General features: G+C 35.5%; 1 protein-coding gene and 1 pseudogene across 1 annotated transcript; both read right to left on the bottom strand.

Annotated features, from left to right (window-relative positions):
- Positions 1-13,007: 13,007 nt before the first annotated feature.
- On the bottom strand, positions 13,008-14,724 carry LOC149172320 (uncharacterized). The gene is made up of 3 exons (XM_089426270.1): positions 14,489-14,724; positions 13,647-14,136; positions 13,008-13,067 (listed from the first exon to the last, which is right to left on the bottom strand). The coding sequence occupies exons 1-3, from the start codon at positions 14,722-14,724 to the stop codon at positions 13,008-13,010; spliced, it is 786 nt and encodes a 261-aa protein (XP_089282396.1).
- Positions 14,725-17,275: 2,551 nt separating this feature from the next.
- On the bottom strand, positions 17,276-17,656 carry LOC149172319 (cytokinin hydroxylase pseudogene; annotated as a pseudogene).
- Between the last annotated feature and the right edge of the window lie 457 nt (positions 17,657-18,113).

The raw sequence follows: 18,113 nt of genomic DNA, 5'->3' as shown, positions 1-18,113 counted from the left end.
TACACATTTATATGGTAAAATTGATGCAGGAGCATCTAGACTTGGGCCAGCAATGTGACGGGGTGGTCACATGTTGTGGCTAAATGCAAGACTTGAGGAAGACTTGGTTGTAAATTTGTGTTAATTTCAATAAGGGTAGGTAATGTTGAGTTATAACTGAAGTTTAGTTAAATGTTGAGTTATAACTGAATAACTAATTCTTTCTTGTGTGGAAAGAAGTAGTTAGGGGTGACTAAGGTAGAACTTCTGGTAGGGGAGAATAGAACGGACAGAGGAGGAGACAGGGGTTTTTTCCTGTAAAGTCTAAGAACAGCTGGAAGGGCCATGGATTTTCAATATCTGGCCATGAACAAGAGGCTATTTGTAATTGTTGTTTTTTTGGTCTCTGTAGAATTTGACTTTTGAGCCATATGCATATTGTTGAATTCGATTTTGTATGAATTGTTTGGTTTTAATATCCTTTGTGTTGTGATTCTGCACATGGAGTTAGTTCCGGAATGTATGCAGGGGTAACCTCTGAATGAATCGGTTCTTGACCGTATATGTTTCATCTGTAAACTGTAAGTGTTTTTTTTTTCCTGCGTAGAATCGTTGATGGGCGTGAGTATAGTCAGTGGTTATGCATTCAAAACTGGTGGTGTGTCGGAGATTAGCGCTGGTTAAAAATACCTGTGACCGATTTTGTTATAAGCTGAACAGAGTCGTTTTGGCAAAAAAAAGAGAAATCGATGAGTATGTGAGAGTCGTCGCTTGTTTGCTGTGGTGATGGAAATGGGGTTTGGTTCTTTGCTGGGATAAACGAGTAGGTATAGCCATCGACCGATTGTTGGACTGATCGTTAAGGAGGTTGACCATCAGTTTCCTCCATTCAAATGATTGTAGATGCAGTTGCCCTAGCGCTGGAATAAACCAATGCGTAGAGCACAGAACTCTGTTTCGGTGCAGAGTCAGAGAGCGTCCAACGGAGATAACGAGAAGCCAAAGGTCTGTGTGTGGATATGATCGAGCAGAACGGTAAGTTTAAAGAATTCCGGAAGGAGGTGTAATGCTTTGGAAGGTTTGAACCGTAGATAGGTTAATTGACATTTGGATTGTTAAGGTAGCGGCATTCGTTGATCTTGGTATACATGAAATCGATGCGTGTAGCATGACTTTGCCAGGTTGAATTTTTGAAGCAGGGGCGCAGTGATTTTTTATTGAATTTTTGATTTTAAGTTCCAGCCATAGGTGATTTAGTTGAATGATAATACAAAGAAGCTTCCGCATATGATGTTTTGTAAGATTGCTCGGACTTTGAAAGAATTACTCGGGCGATTATTCGAGAAGGGCTTTGTATATGCCTGAAAACGGAGAGATTCTGGGTTTTGCAGGGTGAGTCCTGCATCAAGTGGTATCAGAGCAGGAATAGCTCTGTGTGGAGATTTAAGTTTTCAGTTAAATTAATTGCATGTGTTAAGATCAGATTCTGGAACTGATGAAGACTGCAGCGCAGATATGCAAGTGCAGTTGAGGAAGTGAAGCAAGATCAACAGGATCTTGAAGGTGAGTTGTCAGATGATATTTAACTCTGGTTTGAAAGTTGTTTGCAGAGTTCAGGTTGCAAGCAGATTGAAGAAAGTCTCAGCGGGAGGAAGCAGATCACAGCTGAAGTGCAGTGATGAAGGAGTCCAGCAAGGGATTCTAGGTGAATGTGGCAGAACCTAAAGATTCAACAGAGGTTGAATGAAAAGGACAAGTGTGTTCTTGAAAGTTGCAGATGAGTGAAGCCTGAAGGAGCAGTGGAGAAATGCTCAAAAGGTTCCAGTAGAGGACCGGGTGATTACCAAAAGACCAGATCCGGAGGAAGGGATTGGTGAGGTAAGTGGCAGCAGAAGAGTTTGCTGTTGCAGAGGCTTGGTGCAACTCATGGGTGAGAAACTCATGGCGAGGAAGATGACTATTGAAAGTCATAAAGGAGAGAGCAGAGGTTCAGGAAGAGGCCACAGTAGAAAGAGGGAGAAAGAGGATGCCAAGGTAAGTGGCATAAGACAGCAGTTGACGGATGAAGAATATGAGAAAGAGAAAGCCGAGATAGCAGTGCAACTTGGGTTATTGATGGAGTTGTTACAGGAGAATGTGAAAGACCAGAGACATGGTTGGACCATGAGGAAGAGAGTGAAGTGGCAGAGGCTACAACAGAAAGCAGATCAACAGATGAACATGCAGTTAACAAAAGAGCTGAGGAAGCTCGAGCAGAGGATGAGTATACAGTTGAGTCGTGAAGAACTCAGAGTAGCTGAGTTGAAAGCGGAGGTTTCCATTGGTGAAACAGAAGAAGAGATCATTGATGATTTCTTGAACTATTGGGTAAACCCAGATCGGCTGGATAATGTAAAACCTTGTATTTTTGTAGCTGACAATTGTGTTGTGACTACAGGTTTGACTGAGGAAGATGCGCGATCTTGTGAAGCTGTCACAAGTATGGGGAAGAATCTTTCAGGAGATAAATACTCGGAAGAAGAAAGCAGCGGTGCGTTTGAAGCTGTTGCAGTAGGGAGAGGAGCTCAAGAAGAAAGGATGAAGACAAAGATAATGGCAGATGCCGCAGGCAAATTTGTTCAGAGGAAAATGCTTGAAGAAGTAGGGGAAGCAGATGAAACAGATGAAGTTATCTGCAAGCCAGAGGAAGGAACATCTCTGGATGATGATGAGGAAGTGGTGAGATCGTATGGGGGTCTCAAAAGTTCAGAAGAAAACTTGCATCAGCGTACTGAAATGTTGACACGAAGGCTAGATTCAGAGAAACAGGTGACAGAAGATAAAACTGGTGGGAAAGACGCAAATAAGATAATTGATGCTCCACAACAGCTTGATGACCGTTTGTTGCATATGCCCTTGGCTACGATGTTGCCGCTCGAAGGAAATTCAGAGGAGGTGCAACTTCCCAAGAGCAGCCTGAGGGAGATGAAAGAGGAGAGAGAATTGAGGATCCGGAGTCTGTTTAATTTCTTTGATGCAATGAACAGTGGGCACCTTGACAATTCGCAAATTGAGCGGGGTCTACAGGCATTGCGGATACCGGCAGAAAATAAGTATGCCAAGGATCTGCTTCAAGTTAGCGATCCTAATCAGGATGGCCGTGTCGAGTACCAGGAGTTTCGGCGTTATATGGATGACAAGGAACTCGAGCTTTACCGCATTTTTCAGGCGATAGATGTGGAACACAATGGCTGCATTTTACCTGAAGAGCTATGGGAAGCACTCGTTAGAGTAGGCATTGAAATGAGTGATGAAGAACTTGCACGTTTCGTGGAGCACATAGATAAAGATAATAATGGAATCATAACATTTGAAGAGCGGCGGAATTTTCCCCTTTTATATCCACATCAGGCAACCATAGAAAACATATACAGGTATTGGGAAAGGGTTTGCCCCATAGAATTTGGGGAGCAAGCAGTTATTCCTGAAGGTATTGACATGCACACACATGCATCCAATTATCTTATTGCTGGAGGGGTCGCTGGTGCTTTGTCTCGAACCGCCACAGCTCCTCTTGACCGTCAGAAGGTGATATTGCAGGTGCAGACATCAGGAGCTCATGTTATTCCAGCTATTAGTAATATTTTTAGAGAAGGTGGTCTTAAAGGATTTTTCAGAGGGAATGGGATTAATGTTCTGGAAGTAGCTCCTGAATCTGCAATCAAGTTATTTACTTATGAGATGATGGGAGATTTTGTTATTCACATAACTGAAGAAGAAAAGGAAGAAGCGTTGACAATGACAAGAAGTCAGCAACAGGATCAAGGAGGGAATAAAACATTGGAATTTATAAAGAAGGTGATGGAAGACTTCAAGGATCTGGAAAACATACGCAGAGGGTGTGCATTTCAAATGGTATTGCAAGTAAAGGAATTGTTGGAGGCGATTTCTCCTAATGGAAAGAAATTCACTGTTTGTGATGACATCCATGGTCAGTTTTATGACCTTCTTAACATCTTTGAGGAGGTTATGGAAACTGTAGATATTCTCATTAAAGAGGCAGAAGACACTGCTGCCAACGAAATGGAAAAGTGGCAACTAGAGAAAGAAGCTTTGGAGCTGAAGAAATCGGAAACTGATATTGAATTGAAGTTAATTGAAGATGCCGATGCAAAACTCAGAGAATCAATTAATGATTCTGTTAGGGAGGACATGGAAGAAGAAAAAATCCTTTTTAATACACGAGAAACACTGATGCAAGAGCTGCAACATCTGCTCGCCATGGTTACAGCTGAGGAAGAAACGATATCAGAAAGTGATATGCGAATTCAAAGTGTTGGAAAAAGGATTTCTGATAGAGTGTCCAAGTTTGAAGAAAATCTTATAGGAACAAAAGAAAAGTCTGAAGAACTACAGTGTGTACTAGACCAACTGCAGACTAACTCTGGAATTCTTTCCATAAAGAAAATGGAAGTCGATCAGTTGATTACCTCCGTGGACCAAAAGAGGGTAAACCTCGTTAGGTTGGCTGACAATGCGGGGGATGAGGCAAGGATACTTCAGGAGTTGGTGGATTTGAGGAAATTGATAGTTTCATCCTTTTTGCAAACCAGAGAAAATAAGGTGAAACTGGCCGAGAAGGAGGAACAAATTTCACAAGAAGTCCAAGGGTTGAGACAGCAGGTTGCAGCTGCAAGGTCATCTCTTCAGGAGCTTTCATCTGCCAAAGCTAACCTCAATCAAGAGATCACTTCCATGAAACAAAAACTGTTGTTCATTGGAAAAAGGGGTCCAGAACTAGAAGCCGAAAAGAAAGTGGTAGCTGCAGCAAGAAATTTCATGGAAGTTGGCCGGGTTGCTGCTGAGGCAAAGGTATTGAGCTTGGAGAATGATGCTGTCAGCCATAAAATGGAGAGGGCTTTGTCAGATTTGCAGAAGCTGGAGGAAGAAATAAAAGGCCAAGTTACTGCGTTGCAGGAGGCTGAAAATCTCATTATTTCAAAGGAAAGAGATACAACAATGGCAAGATGTGAGAGACTTAGATTAGTTGTTGCCTCTGTCAAGGAGGAATGGTCTGCAACACTTTAGATTGAGGATATCGAGGAAGCAGGAAATTTGCTTGCAGAGGTAGAAGCTACGGATTCTAAAGCTAACAAGCTTCAAGAAGTTTGCAACTTTGATGGTGACCAGAGAAGGAAGATGAAGCAGGAAGCAACTGACATGCCGCCTAAACGGAGGAGCAGAGCATATGGACAACTCCTGGACAAAGTCTGGGATCCAGGAGGAATTTTTCTTCATTCCTTCTTGAAAGCACATGATCAGGAGATCATGAATGTTTTCAAGCGTGAGAGTCTGATGCAGGAGCATCTAGACTTGGGCCAGCAATGTGACGGGGTGGTCACATGTTGTGGCTAAATGCAAGACTTGAGGAAGACTTGGTTGTAAATTTGTGTTAATTTCAATAAGGGTAGGTAATGTTGAGTTATAACTGAAGTTTAGTTAAATGTTGAGTTATAACTGAATAACTAATTCTTTCTTGTGTGGAAAGAAGTAGTTAGGGGTGACTAAGGTAGAACTTCTGGTAGGGGAGAATAGAACGGACAGAGGAGGAGACAGGGGTTTTTTCCTGTAAAGTCTAAGAACAGCTGGAAGGGCCATGGATTTTCAATATCTGGCCATGAACAAGAGGCTATTTGTAATTGTTGTTTTTTTGGTCTTTGTAGAATTTGACTTTTGAGCCATATGCATATTGTTGAATTCGATTTTGTATGAATGGTTTGGTTTTAATATCCTTTGTGTTTTGATTCTGCGCCTGGAGTTAGTTCCGGAATGTATGCAGGGGTAACCTCTGAATGAATCGGTTCTTGACCGTATATGTTTCATCTGTAAATTGTAAGTGTTTTTTTTTTCCTGCGTAGAATCTTTGATGGGCGTGAGTATAGTCAGTGGTTATGCATCCAAAACTGGTGGTGTGTCGGAGATTAGCGCTGGTTAAAAATACCTGTGATCGATTTTGTTATAAGCTGAACAGAGTCGTTTCGACAAAAAAAAGAGAAATCGATGAGTATGTGAGAGCCGTCGCTTGTTTGATGTGGTGATGGAAATGGGGTTTGGTTCTTTGCTGGGATAAACGAGTAGGTATAGCCATCGACCGTAGCCATCGACCGATTGTTGGATTGATCGTTAAGGAGGTTGACCATCGGTTTCCTCCATTCAAATGATTGTAGATGCAGTTGCCCTAGCGCTGGAATAAACCAATGCGTAGAGCACAGAACTCTGTTTCAGTGCAGAGTCAGAGAGCGTCCAACGGAGATAATGAGAAGCCAAAGGTCTGTGTGTGGATATGATCGAGCAGAACGGTAAGTTTAAAGAATTCCGGAAGGAGGTGTAATGCTTTGGAAGGTTTGAACCGTAGATAGGTTAATTGACATTTGGATTGTTAAGGTAGCGGCATTCGTTGATCTTGGTATACATGAAATCGGTGCGTGTAGCATGACTTTGCCAGGTTGAATTTTTGAAGCAGGGGCGCAGTGATTTTTTATTGAATTTTTGATTTTAAGTTCCAGCCATAGGTGATTTAGTTGAATGATAATACAAAGAAGCTTCCGCATATGATGTTTTGTAAGATTGCTCGGACTTGGAAAGAATTACTCGGGCGATTATTCGAGAAGGGCTTTGTGTATGCCTGAAAACAAAGAGATTCTGGGTTTTGCAGGGTGAGTCCTGCATCAAAAATCCTAATGTCTTGTTAAAGAAATCTTTACTAAGAGACAAATAGAATTTTATTCTTCAAACGAAGTATTACATTCATATTTAGATAATCTGCATGGTATCATCATCTCTCCAAATATCCAGACGATATCATTTGGATCATGAAATTGAACAATGCCGCATAGCTAGCTTTTCCTGCAGCTTAGTTCAACTATTGAATTTTGAAATGTATGAACTAACTATTGTATTTGAACAAGGGATACTTTTTAGATATTATGCTTATTTTAAGTATCCTTAAATTAGAGGTCCATGCCACAAATGTTATCAAATGTATTATTATAATAAATGTACATAAACACATGTTATAAACGTTGACTAGGGCCAATCTAATTTTAAATATTAAATTAGTTTGTTTATACATAGGACCCTAATAACGTGAAAGTGTTTATAAATAACGTTACAATATCAAATAATAGATATTAAATAATTTAATGTGAATTTTAGTAAATTAACCATTAGTTATACATGGTTTAAGATAATATGTAATATTATTATCTCCATAGGCTATTATATGCGTTTAAGTATGGAATTGTCTATCAACTTTTACTACACATTATCCTTCTTGATGTATACTCTATTATCACTGCCTCTCGCAGGTATTATGCATTAGTTTCTTGATTTACAAAGTAAAACTTTAACAATTACTTTTTTATTTATTGCAATATTTTTAATCAACATTTATTTGTTGTAATTTTAAAAATCTTATTATTCCATAATTCTTACTTAATTCGTGATTGCACAATAATAAATAATAACTTATAAGTAAATTGTTAATAATATTTACGATTATTTGTACCTTAACATTAATAGTTCCACTGAAACATTGATTCAAAAAATTCCATAAATTTGAAACACCAATAAATTATTGTATCTCAACTAATACATTATTAAAGATTGAATGCTTATTATGCTTGCGCCCCTCTAAGATTTTTGTATATTTCTGGTAGTTGTTAGATCACATTTATTAGGATATCTTTCCTCCTAAATATAAAGTAAACTTGTGGGCTAGGAAACGTGTGCCCATTTAATAGTGAAGTACATCTGCCATCATTACATAATAAGAAGTGAAAGAATTGAACCAATAGTATTTTAGATAAATGAATTTAAATATGGTTTAAAAATAATAAATTTTAATTTATAATGTTAAAGTTTGGAAATTTTTCATAAATTTTTGGACAACTTAGATTTAATGTCAATATCAATTTTTTTAATACATTAATAAATTATTTTTCAAATTATATATTTAAAATTTTAATGTATACAAATTTTAATACATACAACAATACTTTTTATCAAATTAATGTTGTTAATATATATATATATATATATATATATATATATATATATATATATATATATAATTTGTTACTTTAAAACAAGTTAAAAATGAAATTAAAAAAAAGGTCATGTAATTGTCTAAATAAGTTAATTTGAAATTAAAAGAATATCTAGTTTTAAAATTTAAACAATAAATTAAATTGATATTATATTGATAATGAGATTGCCTTTAATTACATCATTGAGATTTGGTCAACATTTTGAACGGTCAACATTTCGAACCACTTAATGTAGTTCATCTGTAGTTCATCATAACATGATATTATACTTTTAGGTAATGTGATAAATCCTAAGATAAATGTGAAATTATGAAAAACAAATATAAATTATGTTTCAAAATTAAAAAGAAACTATAGTTTCAATTTTGCAAAAAAGATAATTACACTATTCATGCAATAAATTAAAAATTAATAAACATATTATTAAATCATACAACTCAACCATGTAAAAAAACATAGTAACTAATTATTTTAATATATAGCAAATAGCTTCACTATTCTTTTACCGAGTGGTGGGAAGAATCTACATGTAGCACTTGTTTATATTCAATGTAGTTATGTATGATAAAGGTAAGGATTGGAGATTTAGTGTTTACAACTATGTAGGATAAAGCTACTAGGTAATGATCTTCCATTACTTAATTTTTTATCAATTTTTTTCGCTCTCATTTGTAAAAAATTATATTGCTCCCTAATCCCATAGCTAAGGGAATATTTAATTTTCATTTAGTTATCTAAGGAATAGTTGTCCATCTTATAATCTTGAATCACGAGATGAGGGTATAAAGTTCAATAAATTGTTTTGGATATTTTTAGCAAGGTTCGCTCTGAAATCGGCTCAAACGTTGTGTCCAAGCTCACTAATGGTTCAAGAAAATATTACATGATGAGATTTAATTCTATGGTATGACTGTCCCTCTGTCAGATGATTCGAATTTTTGAATTGCAGACTTGCATTTAATATTCTCCTCCAGATTTCACTCTACCATAATTTTGTATCTGATCATTAATCACGGTATCTTTCTACTGATTTCCTCATAGTTATGGCTATTGATCGTACAGTTAAAGCCGCTAAGGTTTTGCTTATTAGTATTTGTTGGCATTTGCATACAAACCCTGGCCTTTTAGCTAAAGAGGAGAGTGAGAGCCGAGGGGGGGAGCTGATTACGAGCGGGCCAGCAGCTGCAATTGCACAGTGAGTAGTGGGGAGCTAGAACCTTAGATCGCAGGTTTCATATGCGATGGTAAGCCTTGGTTTCTGTACTTCATGTCTTCTCAAACCTATTCCATGTACATTTATGGAGTAATTAATCTTAGTTTGGTTAATAGTGGAAGTTGTACATCAAATTGTACAATATTAATTAATAGTGAAGTACATCTGCCATCATTACATAATAAGTGAAAGAATTGAACCAATGGTATTTTAGATAAATGAATTTAAATATGGTTTAAAAATAATAAATTTTAATTTCTAATGTTAAATGTTGGAAAAATTTCATAAATTTTTGGACAACTCAGATTTAATGTCAACATTAATTTTTTTTTAATACGTTATTACCCTATTGCGGCAGGGAATAATAACACCAACAACTAAATCCTATCACATTTTTGGAAAACTAAAAGATTTTTGACATGATAATGGGCTTCTGAAAACAAGTATTTAAAAATAGAAAGAGAAAGAAGGGGCTTCGCGTTGTGTGGACAAACACAACAGGCAATCGTCTAAGAGAAAGGGAGTTGTGTGGGGGATGTGGATAGAGAGCGGGGTGTAGTCAGAAGTGTCATACACGCCAATTCAAATATTTGTTGGAATTCACTAGACGTACACTCATAAAATTGTTCATTTGAATGTGCATATTCACTGGAATGCATTCATAAGATGTTTATTTTTGATCTATTTTAAAATTAATAATTGTTCCAAAAGGTGCAAAGAGATGCCGATAGGATTGTTAAATTTAAAAAGTTGTACTTTGAATTTGATAATTAAGAAAATAATAGTTAATATATTAAAAATTATAATACTCTCCTTCACATGAAAATTTATTGGTTAAGGAAAAAGACCATGTGAAATAAAAAATTCAATCTAGTGGGAAGTTAATACCAAGCAGATGAATGCTTTGATAGGGTAGTCTAAAATGTTCAGAGGTGTTATCCTCCAATGCCAACCATATAGGTTGATGGTTATAGTTAAATATTTAATAAAGTGTTTATAGTCCATTAGATTTCTTGAGGCATTAGTGAGTTTCTTTCTTAACCCATAACTTCATAATTGTTTTTTAGTCCATAACACCATAATTGTTCTTTTAATCCATAATGTCATAAGCCAGAAATAAACAGATGATGTAATGAAGTGATCCGAACTTAAACATGAACGCAACAACTTATAGATATAATCATAAACACAAAGATGCAACAAAAAAACACTTCATTTCATTAATAGAAAAATATTGAACTATGCTTACAAACAAAATGGAAATAAGATAGCTCGGGCGATGGTAGCTTATCTCTTAGAAGAGATGTGGCAGCTACATGCCTCTGAACTGTGTTACAATGAGGCTCAAGGGCCTATTTATTATTAGAAAACATGAGAAAACCCTAATCCCAAGAGATGTAACACCAAGAGTTTGTGGGCCTCGTTGGGGTTTGTTGGGCAGCTAACTTCCTGGGGTCGTAACTTGGTCATATTATCTCCATTTGGCGTGTATGATACCTTGTTGGAAAGGTCTCTTTAAGTACTACATGTTTTTCTGCAGGCCCCTACCTATGATTGCGAGCCTACCGCGGACCCAAAAAAAATGTCGTTTAGGGGGTCAAAATTGCTCTGGAAGTTCAGGACCCGAAAAACCGCTAAAAATAGTAAATGCTAAAATGAACAAGGAAACATATGAAACTGACTAGGAGGTCTAGGTGGAATAAGCGGGTGGCCACCAATATACACCTAGATCATGGATAATGGTCAACAGTAGGCCAAGGTTATAATGATGTAACAACCCATAATAAGAGTGTTTTCAAGTCTTCTAAGACATGTTTTTCCATAGGTTATTTATGATCGGTAGCACTTTTTAAGTTAATGGATACGTTATTTCTGTCTGTGAGGCTGTGTTTACATTCATGGCCAACATCACACAAAATGTCAGTGTATTGAAAATGCATAGTAAATTGAATAGGAAGAACAATAAATTGACCAACAAGGAACAAAAAAATGGTTGCAACAAACCTATACTCAAGGGTTTGTGTAAAAGAATTGCACCGAGGCTATAGGATTTACTTTCCAAAAGTTTTTCCTTCTAAACCCATCAGAGCATAGTTCAAAAGCTCAAGATCTACTTCTTGCTATAAATTGCATTTTCTATGATGGTTTATCCAGCTCTAGTTCTCACATATGCTAGCCAAGTAGCTTACTTGATTGAGAATCCAAAATATATGTGATACATTCTACAAGTCAATACTAAATGTTATGTCTTGGCCAATGTTTATCATTGTCACTTTAGCAAATGTGATGGATAAATTGGCGTAGAGATGCCTTGTTCACACAAATTTGATCAACTTTGGGTATCCCCATCTCACAGGATATAATGTACATTAGTTGGTACATGTCATATATATATATATCAAAAAATATATATATAGATAGATAGATAATACACTAAAAAAAACTCAAATTTAATATATCAACTATTATTTGCTTGCTCGATTTTTATTATTTTTACTGTGACCCGGCCATCCAATATAGATGGAATGTTTAACAACACTATTAGTAAAAAAGAATGGAAGCATTATCTTTAACTTGATGCAAATAGCTTTGTGAAGAAGAAAACAAAAAACAAAACAAAAAAGCAAAACAAAAAAAGCTAACTTAATTACAAATACCAAAATGGTTAAATCAATGGGTAAAATTGTTGAATTGTTTATATGTAACAACATGTGATATTAATTGATAGAGAATAGAGAGAAGAAATAATAACGTAACTTCTAGCAAGATGTGGTAATGTACAAAATCTGAAATTAGTGAGTAACAATATGCTTGAACTTGAGATTTTTCTCAATATAAATAAATTATCATTAACATAATACAATATGCATATAGTACTATAAGTATTAATGTACACAAACTGAAATGAGTGAGTAACAATATGCTTGGACTTGAGATTTTTCTCAATATCAATAAATGATCATTAACATAATACAATATGCACATATTACTATAAGTATTAATGTACAAAATCTGAAATGAGTAAGTAACAATATGCCTGAACTTTGAGATTTTTCTCAATATCAATAAAAGATCATTAACATAATATAGTATGCACATAGTATTATAAGTATTAATGTACAAAATCTGAAATAAGTGAGTAACAATATGCTTAGACTTGAGATTTTTCTCAATATCAATAAATGATCATTAACATAATACATTATGCACATAGTACTATAAGGATTAATATAGAGAACACAATATTGGCTTTTGTAATCAAATTCTTAGAACTGAGAATATTGAATTCTCTACCATCCACTTCACTAACATTCTTAAATTTTCAAAATTATCAGGTTCTCATTCATAACAATTTCATAGGGAAAGATTAGTAAGTGATGGATAAATCACTAAAGCTTAACCATTCTATAGAACTTAAACAATGACAACGTAGTATTTTGTTTTTATTGATTTAACATATATAGAACTTAAACAATGACAACGTAGTATTTTGTTTTTATTGGTATAACAATTCGTAATTTAATTTTTTGCTTTTATAAATTTTTAGGTTAATTTTATTTGAAATTTTGTAAAAAGTTATAAAATAATATATTTGAATTGTGAAATTTACATAATTTATTTTAAATAATAAAATATAAAAAATATGATTTCTTAAAATGATTAATCTATATCAAATATTTTCAGACAAAATCACATTTAGATTATAAAGTCAATGCTTTTTGAACCACTTATTGTGGTTCATCATTAGGGCATAGTGGCATCAGGGTCATCAAGGCATAGAAGGATAGCTAAAACATAGAACCAATAAATAATAGAGACGTAACAGATTAATCCCAACAATCAATTTTTCAATTTATTATGAATGTTAGAAAAAATATAAGAAAGTCAAAATTAGAAAATAAAAATAGTGAAAAGGCCTTAAAAATAGGAAATAATACTAAAGAACCAAAATAAAAATTAGAAAATATATATTATAATTTTTATTATTACTACTATTATTTCTAAATAAAATTAAGAAAAACAAAAGGTAGTAAAATTAACTAAAAAGTCAAGGAATAATGAACAAAAATATAAAAAGAAAATTATAAGACTTAGAACATTTAATACAAATATTAACTCAATGAAAGAAGTCAAGAAAAATAAAAATATAAAAAGAGGGAAATTTATTTATTTAATATATAGGTGAATAAAATAAATTCAATTTTGTTGTTATTAAAATATTTTTTGTTAATATAATATTTTTTTGTTATTATTCCAAAAAATAAATAGATGAATAATTAATTAAAATAATAATAATAATAATAAATAAAAATAAAAATGAATAAATAAATTTAGGAATAAAGAGAGGGGATCCAACAACGACTAACCTTCCAACCATCATCCCTATTTAGCATCTTAGACCTTTTCTCGATCTCAATGGCCTCCCTAAACTTACAGTGATGAAAGTGATTAATCTTAGCAATAACCTGGGAATCCTCAATACTAATGTAGTGCTTATTCTTCCCTGCATGCTCAGTCAGAGCCGAGGAGCGAGTCCTATAGTGCTTTATGTCAGCTGCATGTTCCTGAATCCTTTGATTGATGGAACGACCAATTTCCCCAATGTAGGGAGTCCCACAAGAACATGGGATCAAATACACACCTTTCATGTCTTTTGGATTCATCGGGTCTTTGACTGATCTTAGGGAGCTTCGAATTGTGTTCAAGGGTTTGAAGGTGGAAGAAACATTGTGTTTCCTAAGAACTCGAGCAATCTTGTCTGTAAAGGGAAGCAGAACATTGGAAGCAGATTCTCTAGGTTCTTTCTTAACCTTCAAACCTTTGCTTGCTTTTTGAAAATCTTTGATACCTACCAATCTGATATAGCCATTCAATTCAAAACATTAAGGAGATGGGTTTTCTCATCCTCTAGGTGATTTTTGTCAAAACCCACAAAGCATGAGTAGCTAGAGTGTTTAGAAGCCTAAGCTTTTGTGTTGGATAGTGATGAGAGTCAACATGAAGATATTGTTTAGTGTCTATTTTCTTACGAGAAACTTGGGAAACATCACATTTCTCAGAGATAAGAACGTCAAGGAAGGGAAGGCTATCATCTATCTCAGATTCCATGGTAAATTTTATGGATCTTGATTTATTGTTAAGATGTTGAAGAAACAAATCTAATTGGTTCTCACCATGATACCATAAGTTGAAGCTATCATCAACAAACCTTTTCCAAAGCTTTAGTTGAAAGAGAGTCGAGGCCAAGGCCCTTGATTCAAAATCCTTCATGAACAAGTTAGCCACCACAAGGAAGAGCAGAGAACCCATGGCAACTCCACAAGTCTGTTCATAGAACTCACATTTGAAGATGAAAAAAGTAGAGGTCAATTTTTTTTTAACCAACTTGGCAGTCTCAAGATCAATGACGCGATTGATAACCTCAACAACCTCATTGATAGGCATATTGGTGAAAAGAGAAACAACATCGAAACTAACCATAAAATAATTAGGCTCAAAATTTAAATATTTTAACTCATTGAAAAAAGAAGAGGAATCAAATAATTTAAATAACAAAAAAATGCTCTGGGTAAAATATATATATATATATATATATATATACAAACTACTCCAAATTAAAATGATTAAATGAGTAAATCCCTCATAATAATTTCATCCATAGGGTGATTAATACTTTTGCAGGCCTTTGGCCAAGTGAAACAATGATACAACTATTTGTGAGACATTGCAATCTTCCTTGAGCCTAATTAATCATTTTTTACAACATCTCTCATCGTGCTTGATGAGCCCCATAAATGGGTAATTATATGGGCTCATTTTTCCTCCTAACATAGTTAAATCAACCATTCTCTTAGCTTATTGCATGTTTTTTGATTATATTTATGCTTATGGAGTGAGTTGAGTTAGTTATGATGCCATGTGGTCTAATATGTGGTTAATGCAGATTTTTGTTGAATTTTGAAGACAAAGTCAAAGATTCAATGGACAATTGGCAGCAATAATTCGAAGTGGAAAAAGGAGAGGATTTATAGGAGGGAATCCCCCTCATTTATTACTCCCCACTTCAAATTCCCCTTCATGCAGCTCGGAGTACAAACAACCAAATCAAGGCACTAGGAGGCAGCCGAGCAAGTGGAGGATAACTTATGTTTATCTCGAGTTTTGGGAGCCAAGCCTCCCTAATTTTAAGGAAGCTATTGGGAGCTTCAGTTGTATAAGTAGAGAGGCCTAGGGCCTCACTAGGGTCGGATTTTTGTTGTACTTTTGCTATTGTAAAACTCTGCTCAACTTCGAGCTTACTTTTGTTGACAGTTTCATGTAATCCTATTACTGTTTTGATAATAAAGATGAGATCCTTTTTGAGCTAGCACTGAGTTACCTAAGAGGGCTGGAGCTCTTGGGTTAGGGCCCAATCCAAGTAGCCACGCTCCTCTTTGTTTCAGTTTATGGATTAGTTGTTGTTAGATGAATTTCTTTCTTGGTTAAGAATAGGTTGTTTTTTATGGTTTAGTAGTTTGCTTTCATTTGTGTTTTATATAGCGGGTTAAGCAGTGATAGAAAAAAGATTCAAAAGGCTAGAAACAGTGCCTTGGCCTCTTTTCCTCCCTGTGGGACTATGAATTGAGGCAAAAACCCTCTTACTGCCCCAAAAACACAAATTTTCCTTCTCCATAGGATTTCTAGTGTTTGCAAGTGTGTTAGAAGGTTAATGCTTTGCTTTAGATCTCTTCCACCATGCTCATTTCTGTATTTTCAATAAGTCTTCTTCCATGATTTCTTTTCTTGCAGCATTGCTCAACATTTACTTCCATGGATCCTAGTTTAGACTAGCTTGATGCAAAATTCTGTTTTTTAGATGTACTCACTTCCTTGCTTGCTTGATCTTATTGGTTGACTGTCAGTTCTTTTGCAACAGATCTCTCCTCATAGTAGGTTAGGCTATCAGCCATCACATTCTCTCTTTAATCCATGCCCTACAGTTCGCCCAAAGTTCACCTCAAATCTGCCTTAGTTTTCTGCATTTTTCCATAGGACTTCTTCCTCTCTCCCAATCATCTTTCCCTCTCCTAGTGATTCTTGGTGGACCCTAGGTGCCCTAACACATCATCCCAACCTTCACCTACCTTTTCCACCCACTCTCACACCCTCAAAACCTTCAAAACTTCTCTCAACATCCTCCTGTAGACCTCTTGTAGATCCCCTGTGTCCTCTTGTAGATTTTCCTGTAGGCTTTCTTTTGAAGGCTGAGTGTGGGAAAAGCCTCCAGAAGGCCACCTGAGACCTCCTAGGACCCATCCACACCATCCTACATCTCCAAAAAGCCCAAAGTCGCCCTTCAACACCACCTATTCGCTTCCACCTTCACACACAATAAAATACATGTTTGTCAATTTCACATAAAAATACATAAAAATCCAAAAAGATGTTTTTTGCTCATTTACTTCTAGAAATAGCGTGAGTAGATGTTTCTTACTTCCTTGAGTAGGTAATGGCATTCATTTCATGGTTTTCATAGTGATTTCTGCAAAAGTAGGATTAGTTGGTTAACTAGGGTTTGCTAGGTTTACTTTACATTTCAGTCTTTTTCCTTTCTGCAATTAGAGTAGCCTTTGTAGAGTAAGCTTTCCTTTCTTTCATCACATATAGAGCTTCTTCTGGAATCCATAGAAGTTGGCTTGAGCTCCTAGTGATCTTGCGCCAGCTAACCAAGTAACACCCTGCAATAAGAACTAGTACTTGTGCATACAACACCGTCGCTTCCAAGTTCGTTATGAACTACCGGGTTGATAAGAGTAAAGTAGATAGCCCAGGAGTTGCAACATTATTGCTGCAATACTGGTGCTCACCAACGCTATCAACAAAATTATATTTTTCTATATACATAATATTTGTGTGAGATTCTATACTATTTATATGATATGTTATGAAGTGATAATTGCGATAAAGTGATAATGATTGAAGATAAATTATAGAATGGCATAATTGGTCTTGATGACTACAGGAATTCGAAGATGATGGGTACCTTGTGCTTGGGTTTAAGGGTGAGCACACAGATGGGAGCATGTCGATAATTAGGAGAGAGGGTGAATTTGAAGCGGGATAGGATCATTGCCACCACCACTTTCGCTTCCATTATAGCGAAGCTCTGTCCCACGCACACTCTCGGTCCAGAAGAGAAGGGTATGAATCCCATCTGATGCTTACATGCCTTCTGTACACCCTCTGCAAACCTAAGTGAATTGAATACATTGGCATCTTCTCCCCATAATTCCTTGCTGTGATGTATGGCCAGCACCGGAATCCACACACACATGCCCTTCGGTATCTCCAGATTGCCCACCTTCACATTATTGAATGCATGTATCAATAACAACATGGTTAGCATATACAATCTCAGTGACTTGTACAATATCATTCCTAACTGCTTGAACCCAATCATTCAAACCATTACACATTGTAAGAGAAATTATATTCATATTTAATATAATGCTATAATGTCACGTTAATATCAATTATGATCCCAAATTGTAAAAAACACTGCCAGGATTTGGTAACCCCTTTGTGCATATTAAATCCAAACAAAAGGAATATAAATTTGGCGTGGATTAGATTATGATTATGTCGATAGCAATAATTTGAGATGGGTTGCTACTCGTACAATTTTGAGTTTGTGGAGATTAGCGATACATGGACAATTTCCCTAACCAACTTCCAGAATTTCGGCTCACGCCTTGTATAATAGATAAATATTCACTTTATCTAGTCTAGTTATTGGCCCTATAAGCTCTACAAATCATAAACTTAAAAATATTGGGCACTTAGGATGACCAAAT

Source organism: Pinus tabuliformis, chromosome 4_2 (assembly GCF_031772625.1).
Source record: "Pinus tabuliformis cultivar Carrire ecotype Pingquan chromosome 4_2, CPIR1, whole genome shotgun sequence".
NCBI classification, from domain to species: domain Eukaryota; kingdom Viridiplantae; phylum Streptophyta; class Pinopsida; order Pinales; family Pinaceae; genus Pinus; species Pinus tabuliformis.
The sequence above is the reverse complement of the archived record's forward strand: the minus strand, read 5'-3'. Positions and strand labels throughout refer to the sequence as shown.